The sequence below is a fragment of the Gadus chalcogrammus genome, unplaced genomic scaffold (assembly GCF_026213295.1).
Source record: "Gadus chalcogrammus isolate NIFS_2021 unplaced genomic scaffold, NIFS_Gcha_1.0 GACHA098, whole genome shotgun sequence".
Classification (NCBI taxonomy): Eukaryota; Metazoa; Chordata; class Actinopteri; order Gadiformes; family Gadidae; genus Gadus; species Gadus chalcogrammus.
The window spans coordinates 56,506-77,206 of NW_026613533.1; the positions used below are offsets into that span (position 1 = coordinate 56,506).

General features: G+C 44.5%; 2 protein-coding genes across 3 annotated transcripts; both read left to right on the top strand.

Moving 5' to 3' along the window:
• The first annotated feature begins 290 nt into the window (after positions 1 to 290).
• LOC130378679 (uncharacterized) lies at positions 291 to 4,508 on the top strand. Its single transcript, XM_056585386.1, has 3 exons — positions 291 to 578; positions 1,813 to 1,880; positions 2,507 to 4,508. The coding sequence occupies exon 3, from the start codon at positions 2,520 to 2,522 to the stop codon at positions 3,474 to 3,476; it is 957 nt and encodes a 318-aa protein (XP_056441361.1). The 5' UTR covers positions 291 to 578; positions 1,813 to 1,880; positions 2,507 to 2,519; the 3' UTR covers positions 3,477 to 4,508.
• A 1,059-nt stretch (positions 4,509 to 5,567) lies between these two features.
• On the top strand, positions 5,568 to 10,162 carry LOC130378678 (uncharacterized). Of its 2 annotated transcripts, XM_056585383.1 has the most exons (3): positions 5,568 to 7,259; positions 8,764 to 8,931; positions 9,639 to 10,162. In XM_056585383.1, the coding sequence occupies exon 1, from the start codon at positions 5,722 to 5,724 to the stop codon at positions 6,802 to 6,804; it is 1,083 nt and encodes a 360-aa protein (XP_056441358.1). In that variant the 5' UTR covers positions 5,568 to 5,721; the 3' UTR covers positions 6,805 to 7,259; positions 8,764 to 8,931; positions 9,639 to 10,162. The 2 variants fall into 2 exon arrangements, with proteins under 2 accessions (XP_056441358.1, XP_056441359.1); XM_056585384.1 differs by lacking the exon at positions 8,764 to 8,931.
• Positions 10,163 to 20,701: the final 10,539 nt, after the last annotated feature.

Consider the following 20,701-nt stretch of genomic DNA (forward strand, 5'->3'; position numbering starts at 1 on the left):
GCGCTCGACCAGCGCCTCAGACGCTTCAGCCTCCAGCCTCTGGATTCCTCCTCATTCTATTCAATTTATATCACATTTTATTATAGCCTTTAATCACCATTACAGTCTCAAAGGGCCTAACAGGCCAAATGTTGATGACTCCCCCCTTTAACCACTCCCAAAACACAAGGGCTAGAAACAACTCCCTTAAATCAGCAAGGAAGAAATCTTGAGAAGAAACGCATAGTAGGGGATCCCTTCCTCCAGGGATGGTCAGGAGTGCCATGCACTCAAAAAAATGAACTAGGGCATGTGTTTGATTAGCAAGCTAGAATTATGTTAACATGAAATGATTGAAACATGTTTTTCGTCATTACATGATTCATTCTTGTTCATAATAGCTGATTTGAAGAAAATGCAGATCAATCAGAAACATATATATCAATCCAATGAGAAGTGGATTAATCAAGACAATGACTGTTGTACTGTGAGCTATTGCGCATGCTCGTTCCCGCCCATGACCGACCGGATGACACGGACTGATACGGACGACTAGCACTTGCTCCATATTTATCGTATAGCATCCTTCAATTTACGAGGTAAGTAATTCATATCTATAATCACGAATGTATATTATTTAACCGTGTGAGTGTTAAATTGTACTTATTAGCCTTTATGATACATTTCCCAAGTTTTCTCTGTCACTCGTTTCCTAGTTAGCGGTAAGTAGCTCAACTCCGCCTTGCTAGGTTTCTATAATTTACACCCATGGACCACCCGAGTATTCTCAAAGTTGATTTTCGTGCTTCGTATTGAAAGAAATGGCAATGTATGTGTATACAACCACCACCGTGTGCATTGGTAGCGGGGAGTGCCACCACATAGTCATAGCCATGTTGCTAGCGCACGTGTGCATGGGTAGTGGGGGAGTGCTAGCACATGGTCATAGCCATGGTGTTAGTGCACGTGTGCATCAGTGTTAATTTCGTTGTGTTAATGACACGTTGGATCTTAGCTACAGAGGCGGGCCGTCAGGGCTAGCAAAGCCTTCTCTGCTGGACTAGAACCTTTCAGAACAATACATTATTTTTATTAGACAGATAATTGATACCTTTTGAATATATATATATTTTTTCATTCTATCTATTTTGCGACGAAGCGGCCGCGCGAACCCGACAAGCATGATTGGCCGGCCCACGGGAGGCCGCGGCCCCTATGGCATCTGCCCGAATGCCAGACCGTCCAGTCCGTCGCTGGCGCTAATATATATATTATCGTGCTGGAGGCAACGCAACTGAAGGAAAAATAAATAAATACGTATTTAGACTTATGTGAACAAACTTATTAAAATAGAATGAAAAAATAAATAAATAAATAAATAAATATATATATATATATATATATATATATATATATATATATATATATATATATATATATATATATATATATATATATATTAAAAGGTATCAATTATATATTTAATAAAAATAATGTATTGTTCTGAAAGGTTCTAGTCCAGCAGAGAAGGCTTTGCTGGCCCTGACGGCCCGCCTCTGTAGCTAAGGTCCGTCCTATTTACTGGAGGAGTGAACGTTGTTTCATGTTTCCGTTGCATAAGAACCTTACGGGAGGGTAATGATTGGAAAATATGCATTTTGAATGTCCAAATAGCACCACCAACATTTTAGTCGCGTCTCATCTCTCATCTTCAGTTGCGTTGCCTCCAGCGCGATAATATATATATATTAGAGCCAGCGACGGTCTGGCATTCGGGCAGATGCCATGTTTATAACATTTTAAAACTGTTCATCTTTCTTTTTTTTTCACCAGAAATACATCAGAAAAGTAGCTGTCCCCCTGCTCAGATTTTTGTCTGCTGATACCTTTAGCCTCACATGGTAAGTTAATATTTGTATCAGATTGTTTATCCATTTGTACAAACATAAATAAACATAACATTAAGCTGATATCAGTGTTAAATAATTTTTGCAAACTGAATTTACTCATTCCTGAGGTTGCCTTATGAGTATTTGCTCACATTTTTTTTATAAGGCCTTGCTGTTAACAGAGTTCCTTCAGTTTTATCTGTTCAACATTTGATACTACATTGTGCTGTTAATACAAACTCATCACCTGCATCAATATATAAGCTAAAATAAAAAGTCCACTTGCAAAATTCCTAGATTCTTCGCTCAGAAGATGTGTTAAAGTGCTGACCTGTAGCTTGCTATTTCATGTGAGGAAATGTAGTTTGCATGTTGTCTATGATCATATCTTAAATGTTTTAATGATGCTTGAAATAACAATATTGAGTCTCACTTATTTAACAAAAAAAACAACAATAAAACCGCCATTAACGTGTTGTGTGGCATGCATGTGTGGGGGAGATGCAAAGTACTGTCCTTTTTCATCATAATAAATATCCTGCTTATTTATTTATTTATTTATTTATCAAGATCACATTCCCTTGACATGTTGCATATGAATTATTTGCTAATCTTTATTTTTATTTTTTTTGTTACAGTGACCTGACCTCTATGTGGCAGTGCAGACATTGTGTAACCAGAGAGACTAGCAGGTACAAATTACTGAAACATTATAAACTACATCATCATTATGGGAGAGGCCAACAATATCAATGCATATATGTAAATTGTCCTTGCACATTCAGGACGTGGACTGGACTCCGAACCCATGTCTATAAAGCTAATTCATTCCAACCTACACAGACTGCGTTGAATTCAGTAACATTTAAATGTGAGGTATGCGGACGTAGTGACCTCTCTACTGAGAGGGATTTTTTTGTTCACATTGGGACACATCTGCGAAGTTGTGAGACGGTTGGTTGTGTATTTCTTGGATGCTCTTTCCAAACCAATATTAATAGTACATTTAACACTCATAAAAAGAGAAAGCATCATCCACACACACTGCAAGATTTTAAAACCAGTGTGATTAAGTTTGTGAACCCCGTTGAAGGACCGGTTGCCTCTGACGGTGTTGGGACTGGCTATCCAGCTGATGTGTCATTTGATGAAGTTGAGGCTGAGACAGTGACAGTAAAGGAAATTGGAGCTGTGGAAAATCTGCCAGAAGTTATTGAGCGGAAAATAGCAGCAATATTGTTAAAATTAGAACATATATTTCATATTCCTGCAAAAGGTGTGGATGAGTTACTGGAAGAGTTGCATTTTCTAAGTTCAGCTAGTGTACCTGTCACAAAGCATACAATTACAGAAATCTTCAAGAGCCATAACCTCAATATTGGTCCGGCAGTTGTCGAAGAACTTGCTAATTCTGTATTCGTCTCTAACCCTGTCTCTAAAAGTTTTGAAAGGTCTGGCCCTCTTGCCACATCCTATAAAAGAAAAAAATATTACAAGGTTCATTTTAGAGTTGTTGAAGCGATAGTATATTTTATCTGTGGAACAAAGGAGGTCATTTCAATATGTCCCATTATTACAGTTATTGCAGGAAGTACTGAGTCACAATAAAATAGTGAATAAAGTGATTGAAGAACACACTGGTCAAATAAATAGAGAAGCTTTGCATGGTGATCAACGAGTTTACAGGTCTTTTCGAGATGGTGAAAATTACAAAACAAATAGCTTTCTAGCTGTTGATGAGTTGAGATTTTCCATAAAACTTTACATCGACGAATTTGAGGTTTGTAATCCTCTTGGGACCTCTCGCAAAAAGCACAAGCTTTGTGGGGTGTATTGGGTTTTGGACAATTTGCCGCCCGGCTCTCATTCTGCTCTCTCATCAATTTATTTAGCTGTTCTTTGTAAAAGTGACGATTTGAGGAAATTCGGTTTCAAAGAAGTTTTGGATCCACTTTTGAAAGATCTGGTAATTCTGGAGGAGCATGGTTTGTTCATCAGTCAATTGAATAAGTGTATCAAAGGCACTGTGAGTTGCGTAATAGCTGATAACCTAGGTGCCCATGGCCTGGCAGGTTTTGTAGAAAGTTTCTCTGGTGAATACATCTGTAGATTCTGTACAGCTAAGAAAACAGAAATTCAGTCATTGACAGCTGGTCGTTTTGAGCGCAGAACGCTGGAACTTCATGATGCACACTTAAAGTGTGCACTGGAAAAGGCAAGTGCATACTGTGGTGTTAAACGTGAATGTGTTCTGAGCAAGGCTCTGTCACATTTTCATCTTACTGCAGGTTATCCTCCAGATCTTGCCCATGATCTTTTTGAGGGCATTATACCTGTAGAGCTAGCTCATTGTTTTTCTCTTTTGATTTCAAAAAAGTATTTCACTTTAGAAAAACTTAACAATTTGATCAAAACTTTTGAATATAAATGGGCAGATAAAACAAATCGTCCTGCTGCAATACCACAGACTTTCTCGGTAAAAAAAAGCATTGGTGGAAATGCACACGAGAATTGGGCTCTGCTTCGATTGTTGCCTCTGATCATTGGTCCACTTGTTCCGGAGGATGAACCTGTATGGCATGTTGTTTTGGATCTAAAGGACATAGTGGAGCTTGTTGTAGCCCCTGTCCACTCTGATGAGTCAATAGCTTACCTCGAGTTCAAAATTGATGAACATCACCTGAGATACCAAGACCTTTTTCCCAACAACCGTCTTCTCCCTAAGCATCATTTTTTGGAGCACTATCCTGCTCTGATTCGCCAATTTGGCCCTCTTGTCCATGCATGGACTATGAGATTCGAGGCAAAACATAGTGTCTTCAAACAGATTGCTCGCCATACCAACTGTTTCAAAAACATATCTCTCACTCTTGCAAGAAAACATCAGCTTGCAATTGCCTCTGACTTGCACTGTCTTCACCATAGGACACCTTTGTCGGTAACAAGTGTCTCATCAGTACCCGTGGATGTTTTGCAAGGTGACATTGCAGCTGCTATTAAGCAAAGATTACCAGATGAGACTGATGTCCACATTACAAACTTTGCTTCATACAATGGAATGAATTACAACAAAGGAATGATTCTTGTCCATGGGCAATTATTTGGTCTGCCCGAGTTAGCTGAAATTCTGCAGATTTGTATTTTGCAAGGCAAGATACATTTTATTGTAAAAAAGTTCTCTAGTTGGTATAGAGAGCATTTTCGAGCTTTTGAATTGGACACGTCACATGTGAGAGAGGTGGCTCTGATTGAGCATGGGGAACTACTCGATGACTACCCGTTAGCTGCCTATTCAGTGGGATGCCTGCGTCTGGTTTCTCTGAAGAGACACACTAACTTGCACGGATAATGGGAGTAATGTTTGTAAGTATTCACACCCACAATCAACCCAATCATGTTCTCATCATAGACTGTTATCTTCAAGGTGAAGTCAAAATCAATACATTTCTTCTCACCTTCCCTGTATTTGCCAAACAAAAAGACGAGCCTTCTCCATAAGCTGACTTAAACTTTCATTTTGTGAAGTCTGGTTTAGTGGTTTCCTAATGTTGGGATTTTATTGATGGTGTTTACATTTACATTTAGGGCATTTAGCAGACGCTTTTATCCAAAGCGACTTACATCGGTTAACACACATTGACACACCGACGGCAGAGTTAACCATGCAAGGCGACAGCCAGCTCGTCAGGAGCAATTAGGGTTAAGTGTCTTGCTAAGGACTGTCTTGCTGGTACTGCTAAGGACCTGTGCATTGTACCTGTCAAATAAACATCACAAGCCATCACACAGTTTGTACAAAAAGTGCCTATTGTGCCAAATTCAACCTTTTTGTTTGCGTTTTCAGGTCTCCATAATGACCCAACCTATGATACTGAGGGTCATCCTGGGTGAAGACGATGCCCGAAAAATCGTTCTGCCAGCAGGGAGACCAGACTCCATCGAGGAATTGATAAAGACGTTAAAGCAAAATTTTGGATTGGACCAGGACTTTCGTCTACAATATCAGGACGCCGATTTTGGGATGGAATTTATTAATCTTTCAGCGATCGCGGAAATTGACAACAAAGCCACCTTAAAGGTGGTCTATTTGCATAATTCTTCTGCAGAAGAATCAATTACGCTCCAGCTAGTACCTGTTGAGCACCTTGATGCCTCATTTTCCTCTGTTGAGCACCTTGATGCCTCATTTTCCTCTGTTGAGACAGAAAATACCGAGCCTGCTTCATCAGCTTCATCAGCATCGTCTTCACCCTCTGCACGGCAGAGGTCTTGGCCGAGTGTTTTCTCTATCCCTCAATTTAATTATGAGTCTGAACTACAGCTCGAAAAAGCTGATGCTGAATACAGCGCAAGAGGGTCTCACCTTAGCCTCCAACCAAAGCTTAAATCTCACATCCTGGAACGCCTGTCAGAAGAAATTCTCAAATTCAAAGCCTATCCCACTGACTACGATTTGAATGAAGTTGCAGAAGCACTTGTGAAAAAGCATCCATGTTTGAGGGAGCAAGGATCCTTCAATGGCTGCTACGGGTGGAAGATAAGCCTAAAATACAAAATGGCAAACTTCCGGTCCAAGCTGAGAGGCCTGGGATGCTCTGAGGTAACAATCAATTCCCTCAAGAACAAGAACCAAGACAAGCGTTCGGCAGCGCTGAATGTCAAAAAGCCTAGAAGGGCGGAAGTGAATTACTGTCCGCAGCATCCAAAAGGAGAAACCACTGAGAGTCTTGAGAAGGAAAGTGTCGCACTGCTTTCAGAAAATAAGAAGAGGAACAATGACTTTGTTGTGACATTGAAAATGGAGAACACATTCTCATACAGGAGGCAGGAAATCCTTGAAGGAGAGCCCTTGGTTACAGACGTCAAGAGCAGATGGCCAGCTCTGTTCAATGCGAAAGAGGTGCTTGTCTTATGTGTACTGAGGTTTTATTATTAGCAGTTCCTTTTTCTCTCCACTGATGGTGATTAAACAACTAATGGGTCATTGTTCATTTTTGTGTTGGTTCTGAAAGGGTAAGTGACATGTGCATTATTGTATTTCCAGATCAATAAGGAGTTCCATCGCATATCAACTGTACCTCTTATCTCAACATTCTTTGCTGCTCTTGACCGGTACACTCCCCGCCTGATGGAGTTATTTCAGGGCAAGGGTGGAGTGCAAGGAAGAAAAATGAGCCATCTCATCGTGGACATTTCCAAGGTTTGTATTAAAGAGTTGATTATGCCTCTTGTCCCTGTGCTATAAGAGTATTAACAAAAAGATGGAATATTGTCTCAAGTTTATTTTTCTTCCCTCAGGACGACACAATTGAAACAAAACGTGCATGTGTCCTCAAGTCCTTGTTCGTCTACCTGAACGAAGACCCAGATAAATTATTCAAGGATTATATGGTGAGTTACATACACAATGTTTGATTTAAGAGGCTGTAAACAAGTTGGAAATAAACAATATTTATTCGCTTTATATGATAAATTCTAGGAGTAACCAAGTGTGATACATATAAAGGTGCATTGTGTAGAGGAATTGGTGTTTTTCCCGAAAAATACTTGGCTTAATAAGTATATAATCTCTTAAATAAAAGGTTTTATTTGTATGATGTTAGAATGAGCCTTCCATATACTTCCATAAATACATCTTCACCTCATCACTTAAAGGTCCCATGACATGAAAATCTCACTTTGGGAGGTTTTCTAACATAAATATGAGTTCCCCTAGCCTGCCTATGGTCCCCCAGTGGCTAAAACTTGCGTTTGGTGTAAAACTAGCACTAGCTGTTCTGCTCGCCTTTGAAAAAACGGAGGCTCAAGCGCGCTGATTTCAGTGATGTTGCTAGGTACGCGTCCTGCGTCCCTGACACATTAAAATCTGAAAGGACACACTAAACTCACTATCCATGCGTCCCGGGGACGCATCTCATTTTCCCCATGAAAAACGATACATTGTGAACATTAAACAACTCGTGTTTAATCACAGTAACTGGCCAAAGAAACCTTGTGAGCAGACCGGACAAGCGCTGTTTCAACCCTCTGCGCATCTACTCGGCGCAGACGTGATCCCCTGTACAAAGTATCGCGACATGCTAATTTAGCCGCTACCAAAACAACTAGCTCGTCACCGCTGATTTCATTTCAACAATTAAAAATACGAACTTCAAAGTAAATAAACCCACGTTTCCCCTGCTCGATGCTGTGCTCATTCGTGTCGATTATGTTGTAACATTTAGGGGACGTGCTGTAATGAAATAAATGAAACATAATCCGGTGGTGGTGATAAACTACATTGAACGGCAGCCGCCATATTGTTATGCCCAAACGGCGCCTGCGCATACATCGCGCTTCCAACGAGATCCCGTTTTTCTCGAGAAACAGGCAGAGAGAAGAGAAGAGAGAACGCAAAAATGCCACCAAAGAAAAAGATGAAACCTATTGCAGGTCAGCAAACTATTGCAGCTGCATTTTCTGTCCCCACTACCTCTGCACTCCTCCCTGACTCTGATCAGCCTAGAGAGAGTACCTCAACATTGCCTGTACCTACTTCTGCCTCCATATACGTTCATTTATATACATTTAATTTAAGATATAGAATAATAATAAAAAAGAAACACATTTTTTAAACTGGGGAGTCGGGACCCATTGAATTTCTCAGGGACCCACCCAACTCGCCACCTGTGGGTCCCGGGGACTCACTACATTGAAAACCTATCAACATCACTGATGTCTGTGCTCATGACGTCATCAGGAATCTCAGCTCCTCCCCTTACTCTGCCTGGCCCGCCCAGAGACGTTGGCCCGCCATTGAGATTCGACCGTGCGAGCGCCACATGTGTGTGTGTGAATACACACACTGTAACGCTAGTGTTTCTTGTCGGTTCTTTGACGTGTCTTGTATTTCCAGAACAAGACTGTCGTGGGGGTTATCTGAGCCATGGTTGAGAAGGAATTGGGGGAAAGGAACTTTGGTTTGACTCGCTGAAGTACATGAACTGCGACATGCCGCCGGTTGCCGCGAGGCACCATCGCCCGGCAGCCGGCAGCAGGCAGCGCGTGGTTCAGTCGACTTCAGGTTGATGTGAAAGTGGAAGAACCAGAGTATCATCATAATATCGTCTGGAGGCGCACACAATATGTTATATGATATAGATATCTATGTATTATATTATTTAGATATAGAGCTCCAGGACTGTAACGCAAGTGTTGTACACTTCCTTGTTATTTGGATAACCGTTCTGCTGTTGGTGTGATGGCGCATAACACGTCGGACTCTCGTCTCTGGTATTTCTACAACGAGACTCGTATTGGGGGTTATCTCAGCCAAGGTTGAGAATGAATTGGGGGGGAAGGAACTTTGGCTTTGACTCCCTCAAGAACATGAACCACGACAAGGAGGAGAAAGGGATCTTGGCCGGGCAGCGCTTATGCACCTCCGCCTCCGGCGGTGGTCCCTCAGCGGGGCTCAAGCGGGAGACATTCGCCGCCAACAATCCCTTTCTCCTCCATGTCGTGGTTCAAGTTTGGGGTTAGCAGGGGAGCGTTGACCTCTATATCATTACGACTAGATGTGCCAAAATACGTGTTCTAACGCACTACATCTTTTAAGTGGCAAAACATACATTTGAAACTAATACAAATAGAAATTGTTTGTTTTATGACAGACATAACGTAGTTTTAGTTTTAATACAATATTGATAATTTTTATCTATTTTCTGCAGAGCTGGTTTGAACTCATAAATTCAAGCACAAATAAAACGATGTACATATTATATCCCACAGAACACAGACACCGAGGTCAGCGCCTGCAAGGCACAAACTGTGCTGGGAGTCTATGCAATGAAAAGGGAAGGCGCGGAGCCTGGAGACGAACTAGAGGACGTTGGCGTCCTCATCGAGGGAGAGGAGGTGATCAGCGATCTTGGCAACATCGGGATGGCCTTCGTGCTTTTATTTGGACTGATTTACTGCCTTAACTTAACCTACCCAGCAGACCTCAAGTGTACATTCGAAGTGGTACAGAAAATTCTTCTCAATCTGGATGGGCAGAGGCTGTCCTCAAAGGCACAGTTCCTAAAAAATAAGCTGATGGAGTGAATTCCCTCCAGATAGACAGTCTGTGGAGATTTATTTTTATTTTTATAAGTTTAAAACTAGTTCAGAGGGTCTTGCATGTTTGTTGAGCAGAGAATCTTTTTTTGATGGTGTGTGTGTGTGTGTGCGTGCCTGCGTATGCGTGCCTGCGTCTGCGTGCGTGCCTGCGTGTGTGTACCTGCGTTTTTTTTGTGTGTGCGTCTGCATGCCTGCGTATGCGTGCCTGCGTCTGCGTGCGTGCCTGCGTGTGCGTACCTGCGTGTGTGTACCTGCGTGTGTGTGTACCTGCGTTTTTTTTTGTGTGTGCGTCTGCGTGCCTGCGCCTGCGTGTGTGTACCTGCGTTTTTTTTGTTTGTGCGTCTGCGTGCCTGTGCCTGCGTGCGTGTGCGTACCTGCGTGTGCGTACCTGCGTGTGCGTACCTGCGTGTTTTTTTTGGGTGTGTGCGTCTGCGTGCCTGCGTATGCGTGCCTGCGTCTGCGTGCGTGCCTGCTTGTGCCTACCTGCGTGTGTGTACCTGCGTGTGTGTACCTGCGGTTTTTTTTGTGTGTGCGTCTGCGTGCCTGCGTATGCGTGCCTGCGTCTGCGTGCGTGCCTGCGTGTGCGTACCTGCGCGTGTGTACCTGCGTGTGTGTACCTGCGTTTTTTTTTGTGCGTGTGCGTACCTGCGTGTGCGTAGCTGTGTGTGTGTACCTGCGTTTTTTTTTGTGTGCGTCTGCGTGCCTGCGTCTGCGTGTGTGCGTACCTGCGTGTGTGTGTACCTGCGTGTACATGCATTTGGGTAAAAAATGGCCTTCGTGCTTTTATTTGGACTGATTTACTGCCTTAACTTAACCTACCCAGCAGACCTCAAGTGTACATTCGAAGTGGTACAGAAAATTCTTCTCAATCTGGATGGGCAGAGGCTGTCCTCAAAGGCACAGTTCCTAAAAAATAAGCTGATGGAGTGAATTCCCTCCAGATAGACAGTCTGTGGAGATTTATTTTTATTTTTATAAGTTTAAAACTAGTTCAGAGGGTCTTGCATGTTTGTTGAGCAGAGAATCTTTTTTTGATGGTGTGTGTGTGTGTGTGCGTGCCTGCGTATGCGTGCCTGCGTCTGCGTGCGTGCCTGCGTGTGTGTACCTGCGTTTTTTTTGTGTGTGCGTCTGCATGCCTGCGTATGCGTGCGTGCCTGCGTGTGCGTACCTGCGTGTGTGTACCTGCGTGTGTGTGTACCTGCGTTTTTTTTTGTGTGTGCGTCTGCGTGCCTGCGCCTGCGTGTGTGCGTGCCTGCGTGTGCGTACCTGCGTGTGTGTACCTGCGTTTTTTTTGTTTGTGCGTCTGCGTGCCTGTGCCTGCGTGCGTGTGCGTACCTGCGTGTGCGTACCTGCGTGTGCGTACCTGCGTGTTTTTTTTGGGTGTGTGCGTCTGCGTGCCTGCGTATGCGTGCCTGCGTCTGCGTGCGTGCCTGCTTGTGCCTACCTGCGTGTGTGTACCTGCGTGTGTGTACCTGCGTTTTTTTTTGTGTGTGCGTCTGCGTGCCTGCGTATGCGTGCCTGCGTCTGCGTGCGTGCCTGCGTGTGCGTACCTGCGCGTGTGTACCTGCGTGTGTGTACCTGCGTTTTTTTTTGTGCGTGTGCGTACCTGCGTGTGCGTAGCTGCGTGTGTGTACCTGCGGTTTTTTTTGTGTGCGTCTGCGTGCCTGCGTCTGCGTGTGTGCGTACCTGCGTGTGTGTGTGTACCTGCGTGTACATGCATTTGGGTAAAAAAAATCTATTATGCACATTTGTTCGTATACAATACATTCTTGTACTAGGAATGAAAGAAACACTTGCAAGATCAACATTAGTTAAACTGACAAACCCCACATGAATTACTACAACAAGGTGAAATTATGTTGGACTAAGTTGTTTGACCAATAATATAATACATTGAAATTGATTTGATAAAAAAAACCTGCAAATTAGTTTAATTTAAATATTAAAATTATGTTCAAATAACATGATTAAGGTTCGCTGACATAACATGATTTGTTTAGGTGGCATGATAAAATCATGTTGGTTCAATGAAGTACAAACAAATAAATTCAACAAGATGCAAATTAGTTGAATGAAAATATTAACATTATGTTCAACCTACACATGTACAATGTGTTCAAATAACATGATTAAGGTTCGTTGACATAACATGATTTGTTTACGTGGAATTTAGGTGGCATGATAAAATCACGTTGATCCAATGAAGTACAAACAAATAAATTCAACAAGATGCAAATTAGTTGAATGAAAATATTAACATTATGTTCAACCTACACATGTACAATGTGTTCAAATAACATGATTAAGATTCGCTGACATAACATGATTTGTTTACGTGGAATTTAGGTGGCATGATAAAATCACGTTGATCCAATGATTTTTTTTTTTGAGTGTGGGGGCCATAATTGACGTACAGGTAAATACATGCTAAACCTATTAAATTGATGATGGGGTGCTGACCGGTTAACCAAGAGGAGAGTCCAGGCATCCAGTCCAGTCAGCGCAACACGTTAGAACAGACAGAACAGTGAATCAGAAGGGAGGGGGATCCTTCACCTCCGAGTCCGCACCATGGCTGTGCTCAGCTTCAGCGGCTATAGACCTGACTGCAGCCCCTATGGACCCCCGGTGGGGGGCCCGGAGCCTCGCCGACCCAGCCACTACACCTTGGGGAACAGGACTCCAGAGCTGGCCCTCCCACTGGGCCTGGACGTGAGTCTCTTCAGACGAGGTCGCTGCTTTTACCGCGGCGCGCTAACCCCCAGTGGCCTGCTTACCCTGACCTCTGACCTCCCACCTGGAGCCCCATGTGACCCGTCCAGAGGAGGGTCTCTGACCTCTGACATCCCACCCGGAGCCCCATGTGACCCGGCCAGAGGACGGGCTCTGACCTCTGACCTCCCACCTGAAACCCCATGCGACCTGGCCAGAGGACGGGCTCTGACCTCTGACCTCCCCCCTGGAGCCCCATGTGACCCGGCCAGAGGACGGGCTCTGACCTCTGACCTCCCACCTGGAGCCCCATGTGACCCGGCCAGAGGACGGGCTCCTGATCAACTCTCATCATCACATCACTCATGATCGCCGAGCGTCGTGTCCAGGAATGTTTTAATAAAGCGCTGAGAGCAGAACGCTGGGACTCCTGTGAGCTCATTACACCAAACATACACAACGGCTTTAGCTTCATGTTAGCTTTAGTGATAGCCACCTCGGAATAGAGCGCCATCTAGAACGACCTCACACTCTAGCCTCAACATCGATGAGACCAACTGGAAATACAAGCAGGTATTAAATTAAAATTGTAAAACTGGGATTCTGAAAATATAATTTTAGCTCTTATGAACAGTGTTACAATATTACTATCACCAATGAATATGATCACAATATTACTATCACTAATTGATATTATCACAATATTACTATCACTGATGAATACTGTTACAATAATACTATTACTAATGAACGCTGTTTCAATATTACCATCACTAATGAATATTATCACAATATTACTATCCCTGATGAATGCTGTTATAATATTACTATCACTAATGAATACTGATATAATATTACTATTGTCAAGTTCTCTCCTTTTTTCTGCATTCTCCAGTTGAACGAGATTGGTGCATCCACTTAAACTTAGTTCTAATTATAAATATTTAATATTTACTTCTTATTTAAATAATAACATCCCACAATAATCCTTTTAAACATGAGCTCACTAGACGATCATATACCATAATTCAATCCGTTTAACTTCAACAATCATATTGTGGCGAGCAGCAGGTGAAGGACGAGACGGGAGCCCAGGTTTAGCAGTCGGCCGCAGCTCCGCGCCCCATACACCGCTGGACAACGGCGCTGCCTTTAATAACACCAGCACGGTACACACTAAAACACACGCCACCATTCAACCACACTAACACTTTCAGTAATGGTGCAATGAACACAACATGAACACAAGAGTCACCAACACACCCCGACATCGATAAACCCCAACCCATGAACCCTGATTAGTTTACCAACCACAAATGACCCAGGAGGGCCCCGAAACGGTCCCACCCCCTAGAACAGTAGAACCCCCAGAATCCTTAGCGAAGGCCCTCGTCTGCCAGACCCCAGAGTCAGCAGGAGCCCTGGGGGTGTGGTCGGGGACCACCTCCTTCAGGGCCCCCACCGGGATCCGTCGTAGGGTGGCCGTTGGAGCGCTGTTCGGGGACCCCATCCTCCGCCGCCCTCCGACGTCTGGCCCGTTGACGGCCACGCCGGCGGCTGGGACGAGGAGGGGTGGCGCGCCCCGTCCCCCCGCAGCCCTCCCCCAGCCCCAGCTGCCCACACTGCGGCGGTTGGTTTTTAGTCCCGTTAACACGGCAACAGTTTGACGTTATCCCTGGTAAAGTGTTAGGCAAGACGTTAGCCTAGGGCTAGTCATGGACCTACAGAGTGGCGAAGCCACGCCCCTTCCGGTAGAGCCCATGGGACCTATGAGATCGAAAAATATGAATGGGTTTCAATGGAGAGAAAGTACTTATTTTCTGGTCCCAGTCTTTATATGCCCCGGGTTACACATATGATGTTTGGGGATTAAAATGATAATTTTTCATGCAAAGAAAACTAAACATTTTCGTGAAGAAGTTTGATAATGTTAATGTTAATGACAAAAGCATCCAAAGAGGTGAAAACCATTATAATGCTGCTATCCATTTGGATTTACGAAGTGGTAAAGTCGCAAATCTCCCAGCTTTCTTGCTGCATTTCACTGAGGCACGCCCCCTTTTGGTCGAAGTATCTCGTCGCTTTCAAAGTAGAGCGTGCAGAGCTATACAACTCGCAAAGAAGATGGCTGCGCCCATAGTTAATGGGGGATGAGATGTATTTTCTTTCTATTTGTACCACGTTGGTGGTTTTAATGTCGTTAAAAACCTCTTACACACTTGATTTCATTGCTGCTTTAATCCGGTCACCAATATATGCATTGCACGGTCTTGCTTTGCGTGCAATTCAATGTAAAGTTTTGTTTTGAAGCTGGTTTGCTAAAGAGGCTATGTTGCTAATGATGACTAGCCTGCTACTACTCCCCCTCGTGGCTCGACAGAAACACAAATGGCAAACTGGAAGGCTGGAGCAAGGGGAATACGTCACGTTCTTGCTGAAGCTGGTCGTTCGTACCAGCATACCATCCAAATGGATAGCAGCATACGTTTGGGCATGTGGAGAGTTTCAGTTATGCCGGTGGGGAGATTAGCGGTCTTGTCCACGCTAGTTACAGGAGCGTGACGGCACATACGAGACATGTAGTCTTTCTCATTGTGTTTTATCTACAGCCTTTATTTGAACAATTGCAAAATAATAGAGACTGGAAGAGAGATAGAGAGCGAGAGAGAGAGAGAGAGAGAGAGAGAGAGAGAGAGAGACGGGGAGAGAGAAAGAAAGACAGAGAGTGTGTATCCAGCCCTTTGTCTTTGGTTTCTTTCTACAACCGACAGAGACTGAGGCCGCCCCCCCCCCCACAACCAAAACCCAGGGAGGAGGTCCCAGAATAAAATCGGAATAACATTTATTGGTTTATTTATAATTTCTGATTAATTTTATCTTATATTCTTAAGGCACTTATGGAAGTATTATTCACTAATAAAACGAGAAATCATCCGCTGAACACATGAGAACATTCAGTTGGATCCACTGAGTTGTTTATTGCTATTATGCTTCATTAACAAAAATAGACAGAAAAATAGTCCCTTACATGTACACAATAAACACGAGGACTAAAACAATAGAAGCAGCAGACTACAAATCATCAACAGGTGAGCACGTATCTTTAATAACTGAACATGTTCTGCGGCCGTTTGGTTCCCAACAGAACACAAAAAGATTCAGTTTAAAGTCATTTACAAGATGCAACATTATCCCATAGACATCTTGATTAGTAAGAATAAAACATAACATCTGCTTTAAATCAGGTCGCAAATCAGGATTATGACAAAAATGATGATATAACAGCCCTTAAAGTGCGTATTGGAAGTTAATGTTTTTAAAAATATTTATACATAACATTCTCTGAAAATTGCTCTTTGAAATTAAAATGCAGGATTTTATCAGTTTAAAAACGTATATCGGCAAAAAATCCAGTTTTACAGTGACTATTTTGAGCAAGGCTTCAAAAACCGTTGTTTTTTTATGTGATACGTCAAACGCGTCATATTACGTAGGAATTGGTAGACGCGGTCGCTGTTGCTGCCTCAGCTCTATGCGTAGTTGTGAGTAGTTACCGCGGTGAGGGGTCTTGTATTCCCCCCCCTGTGGTTTTGGGTTTTTTCTAATCGACGAGATGAGGTTTTGTATCAGTGGGGGTTGTTCCAACTCCGACCTCCTGTCCGACCATCTCCGATTTCACAGTTTCCCCGATCGGAGAAAGGATGGAGCAGGCTTTTGAGCCTGCAAACCCTCACGTTAGTTGTACTCACTCGTTCTCCAGTAGGGGCATACACACGACCTCTTTGACGCCAGGGTTGTTGGCCTTTTCACTGGAGCAGCGCTGAAGGTCCAAGGTGGCCAGGCGCACCGCGGCCCGGCCGCCCCGCGGGGCCGGTGCCACGCGGGGCCGCAGGGACACCATCTGCGTGGGTCCTCCCGGCGGGAGGTCGGGGTCGTCGCTCCGGAGGCTGAACGAGGTTGGGCTCGGATGGGACCGACCCGTGTAGGTCAGCCCGCCGTTGGTATTGGTGGACGGAGTTCTTGAGCGCTCCACAAACACCTGGAAACGGATCTTGTCCAGTAGGGAGCAGTTTATGTGATCGACCCGAACCAGGTCTTCGATGCTCTTGAACGGACCGTGTTGGGTCCGATAGGCGACAATGTTTCTCCGTGATGCCGCGGATGCTCATGAGCTGCGGCGGGGTGGCGGTGTTGATGTTCATGCCGCTGCAGGAGGACATATGCTCCGGGTCTCTCCGCAGGGAGGACGGGGAGTGCTGCGACGAACTGGTCCTACTCGACACGCAGATCTCCACTTTAATAATCTCCAGTTTGGTGGCGCCTATCCCACTCACCAGCGCTAGGTCCTCCACCTTCTTGAAGCCCCCGATGCATTCCCGGTACTCGACGATGCTCCGCGCCACGGGGCGGTTGACCCCGGGCAGGGTCATGAGCTCTTCCTCCGTGGCCGTGTTGATGTTCAGCCGCTCCTGGTTCACCATAATTCTCCTGACACCACAACTCTATCTCCCTCCTATTGCCATGGTGTCTCCCCATTTTAGGTGGTTGCTGTTCTCCCTCACGGCTAGCTGGCTCAAAATTGTACGGAAGTGGTCCGAAACTGTTATCCATTGTTGTTATGTTGCCTATGTAGTCTATGATGATTAGAACGTCCGTCTACCAATTCCTACGTCACGCTCGAAAACGAGCGTTTGAGATGCGGAAGTAAAATTGTATCACAAAAACGGCTCAAGATGCCACTTGTAGTGTAGATTTAATAATAAAAACTAAATAATCGTGTATTCGAATTTTTTTCCTACATGATTCTTCACTGCAGTATCTAACTTCCAATACGCACTTTAAGACTTAAACTGGTGAAGTCTGAGAATATATAAAGGTTGACCATCAATAGGTATTTTATGTACATTTCAAATAATAAATGTTCTTATCTAACTATGGGAGATCTTCAAAGTATTTTCATGGTTTATCATGCTATACTTTAAAGAAGAGAGAGGGAGAGGGAGAGGGAGAGGGAGAGGGAGAGAGAGAGAGGGAGAGGGAGAGGGAGAGAGAGAGAGAGAGAGAGAGAGAGTGGGGGGAGAGAGAGAGAGAGAGATGTGTTTTTTTTATGTGTGTGTGAACGTGTATGTGTGTAGGTGTGTGTGTGTGTGTGTGTGTGTGTGTGTCTGTGTCTGTGTGTGTGTGTGTTTGTATATGTGTGTGTGTGTTTGTATGTGTGTTTATGTGTTTGCATGCGTATGTGTGCTTGTGTATGTGTTTGTGTGCGTGCAAAGTGCTGCCCCCTCCACCCTCCTCTACCCCCCCCCCCTCCACCCCTGAGGCACCCCGCAGACCCCCCCCCCATTTCTCTACAACTGAGGGACCACCGAGACGCCCCCCAGAACCCCGGGAGGCTCCTGTTGCCCCCCGCTCTCTTTCTACAACCGACACAGAGAGGCTGAGGACCCCCTCCAGAACCCTACCCCCGGGAGGAGGTCCTCCTGGGTGAATGAGGACCAGAAGGTGTGGAGGTGTGTCAGTGTGTCTGAGGACCCTCCTCCACCTGGGGACACTCTGTAGAAGGACAGAGAGCCAGCAGGCCGGTCCAGATACACTCCTACTCTGGTGGAGCCAGCGGGGCGGAGAGGGAGGGCTGTCTCTGTACCGTTGTACCGGGCAGAGTAACGACCATCAGTACAATAAAGACTCCAGGACTTGTTGTTCAGTCCAAGCTTGCTGTCATCACCCCGTCCTCTCCTTGTGATTCCTCTGTATGTCACTCCTATACCAACCCCTCCTTCCCACTCTACCTCCCAGTAACAGCGGCCAGTCAGAGCCTCTCTACCCAACTCCTGGTACCAGGTGTCAAATCTGTCTGGGTGATCCGGATACGACTGGTCCTCTACATCCCCCGTCACCTTCCTGTTGTCCTCAGACAGAGGGAGGAGTCTGATGGCCGTGTTGGGGTCCAGTGTGAGGTCACAGGCATCTGAGGGAGAACCAGACATGATGAGCTGCTGAATCGCTCTTCATCCTCATCATCATCATCATCACTAGTAAAGTTCTCCTGCGCTCTGTGTACATATACATAGATATGAACACATACATACATATACATATGTACACATACAACAATAACGTTATGAAAACATCAACAACAATATTATGAATATATCAACAACAAACATCTCTCCTTGGATCCAGGCTGCTCTTCTTCTTTTTATTCTCTTTCTTTTTGTGATCGCCTGCTCTTCTTCAGCACCCTCCCCCTCACCAACCCCCCTCATCCCCCTCCTTCTCATCCCCCCCCTCAGCCCCGTCACCCCCCCTTCCCCTTCCCCTCACTGCCCGGTCACAACCCTCCCCCTCCTCCCTTAGCCCCTTCACCCCCTCCCCCTCCCCCCTCCCCCTCACCCCCCTCTCAGCCCGGTTACCCCCCCTCCCCCTCACCCCTAGTCCTCCCCCTCAGCCCTGTCAGCAATAGCTACACCTCAATGAGATATTGTTCAGTTAGAGTCAGGAGAAGTCTGCTGTGTTTGGTACGCTAAGACCGTTTCTTCACAGGTTCTAACGTTGTGTAGAACCAGGGAGTGTTTTGTCAGAAGGGAAAAGAGCAACAGAAATGCATCAGGCAGGAGCAGCACTTACTGGAAGCTAGAATAACCAGTTAGAAGAAGAGGCTGATAACTGACCTGAGAGTTTCCAGTGTACAGTGTGGACTCCCCAGTCCAGCAGAGAGCAGCTTCACTCCTGAATCCAGCAGATCATTGGTACTCAGGTCCAGCTCTCTCAGACTAGAGGAGTTGGAGCTCAGAACTGAGGCCAGAGCTTCACAGCATCTCTCTGACAGATAACAGCCATTCAGGCTACACACACAATAAACAGAACAAGTTAGGAATTTTAAAATAACATAAATCTTTAAGTTATTCCATAATGAAGAAATGTAATTAGTTTAACAAAAAATACTAAAAAATTAAATGTATAAATGTTCATAAAATATTCAATGCAAAATGTTAAATGCTTCTTTAGTTTAGATTGAAAATGTTTTTAAATTAAAACTATTTCTATTAGGGCTGTAACGATACACAAACTCTTGATTCGGTTTGTATCACGATTTTTGACCCACGGTTCGATACATCCCACGATTTTTTTAAATTTAAAAAGCATTTTATTTAAACAACACTTATATACCAATTATCTTAATGTAACATTTAATAACAAATCATTTGGAACACTGAACAGATTTGAACAGAAAGAATACTATTAAAGTATAGCTAAATTAATAAAGAAATAACCAAAGATTGCAGTTGGAGGATGCTTTTTGCTAGTAGGCATAATAGGGCCCCTTTAACTGTTTGGTTGGTTTATTCAAATATCCTTATTAGCGCTTCTTATTTGGCTATGTAGCTTAAATAATGACATAATCAGGCCGTATAGAATGCAAGATGTTTAATAGCCTAACTTTCAATAAATGAGGAAAAACATGAACGTCTAACATGAACGTCGCAATAACGAGGCATAGTGTTACGAGTAGCATATGTGTGTGCGCGAGAATGGCAGTGTGCGTATGCGTGTGTGAGTGACGTCAGCGAGTGAGTGGACGAGCGAGGAGAGCGAGCGGTAGCGCGTGTCTCTAGTGAAGAAGCGAACGAGTCCAGTAGAATAAAGTACCTATCCTGTCAATAATCGGTGGCCGCTTCATTCCGACCTATAAGCAGACAAACTGCCAGTCAAATCACACAAAACAATAGAGACAGGATCACACAGGCAATTTTTTTCGCGCTTGGCTCACTCTGGATAAATGTCGTTCATATCGCATATGAGGACTTCGACGGCTGTGGAGAAATGCAATCCTCCGTAGCCACGGAGAGCTGTCATCACAGAGAGGGCATCACGTCACATACTTACGGCATCGATAGGAGGGGGCGCTGTCAGCAGATTTCAATCTGACAATTTGACCGAAGAGATAGAAAGGGCATATCGCGCTTCTGCCTTCTCACACCGCGAGACAGGTTCGTGGCTTTGAGTGTCGCGATTTCGGT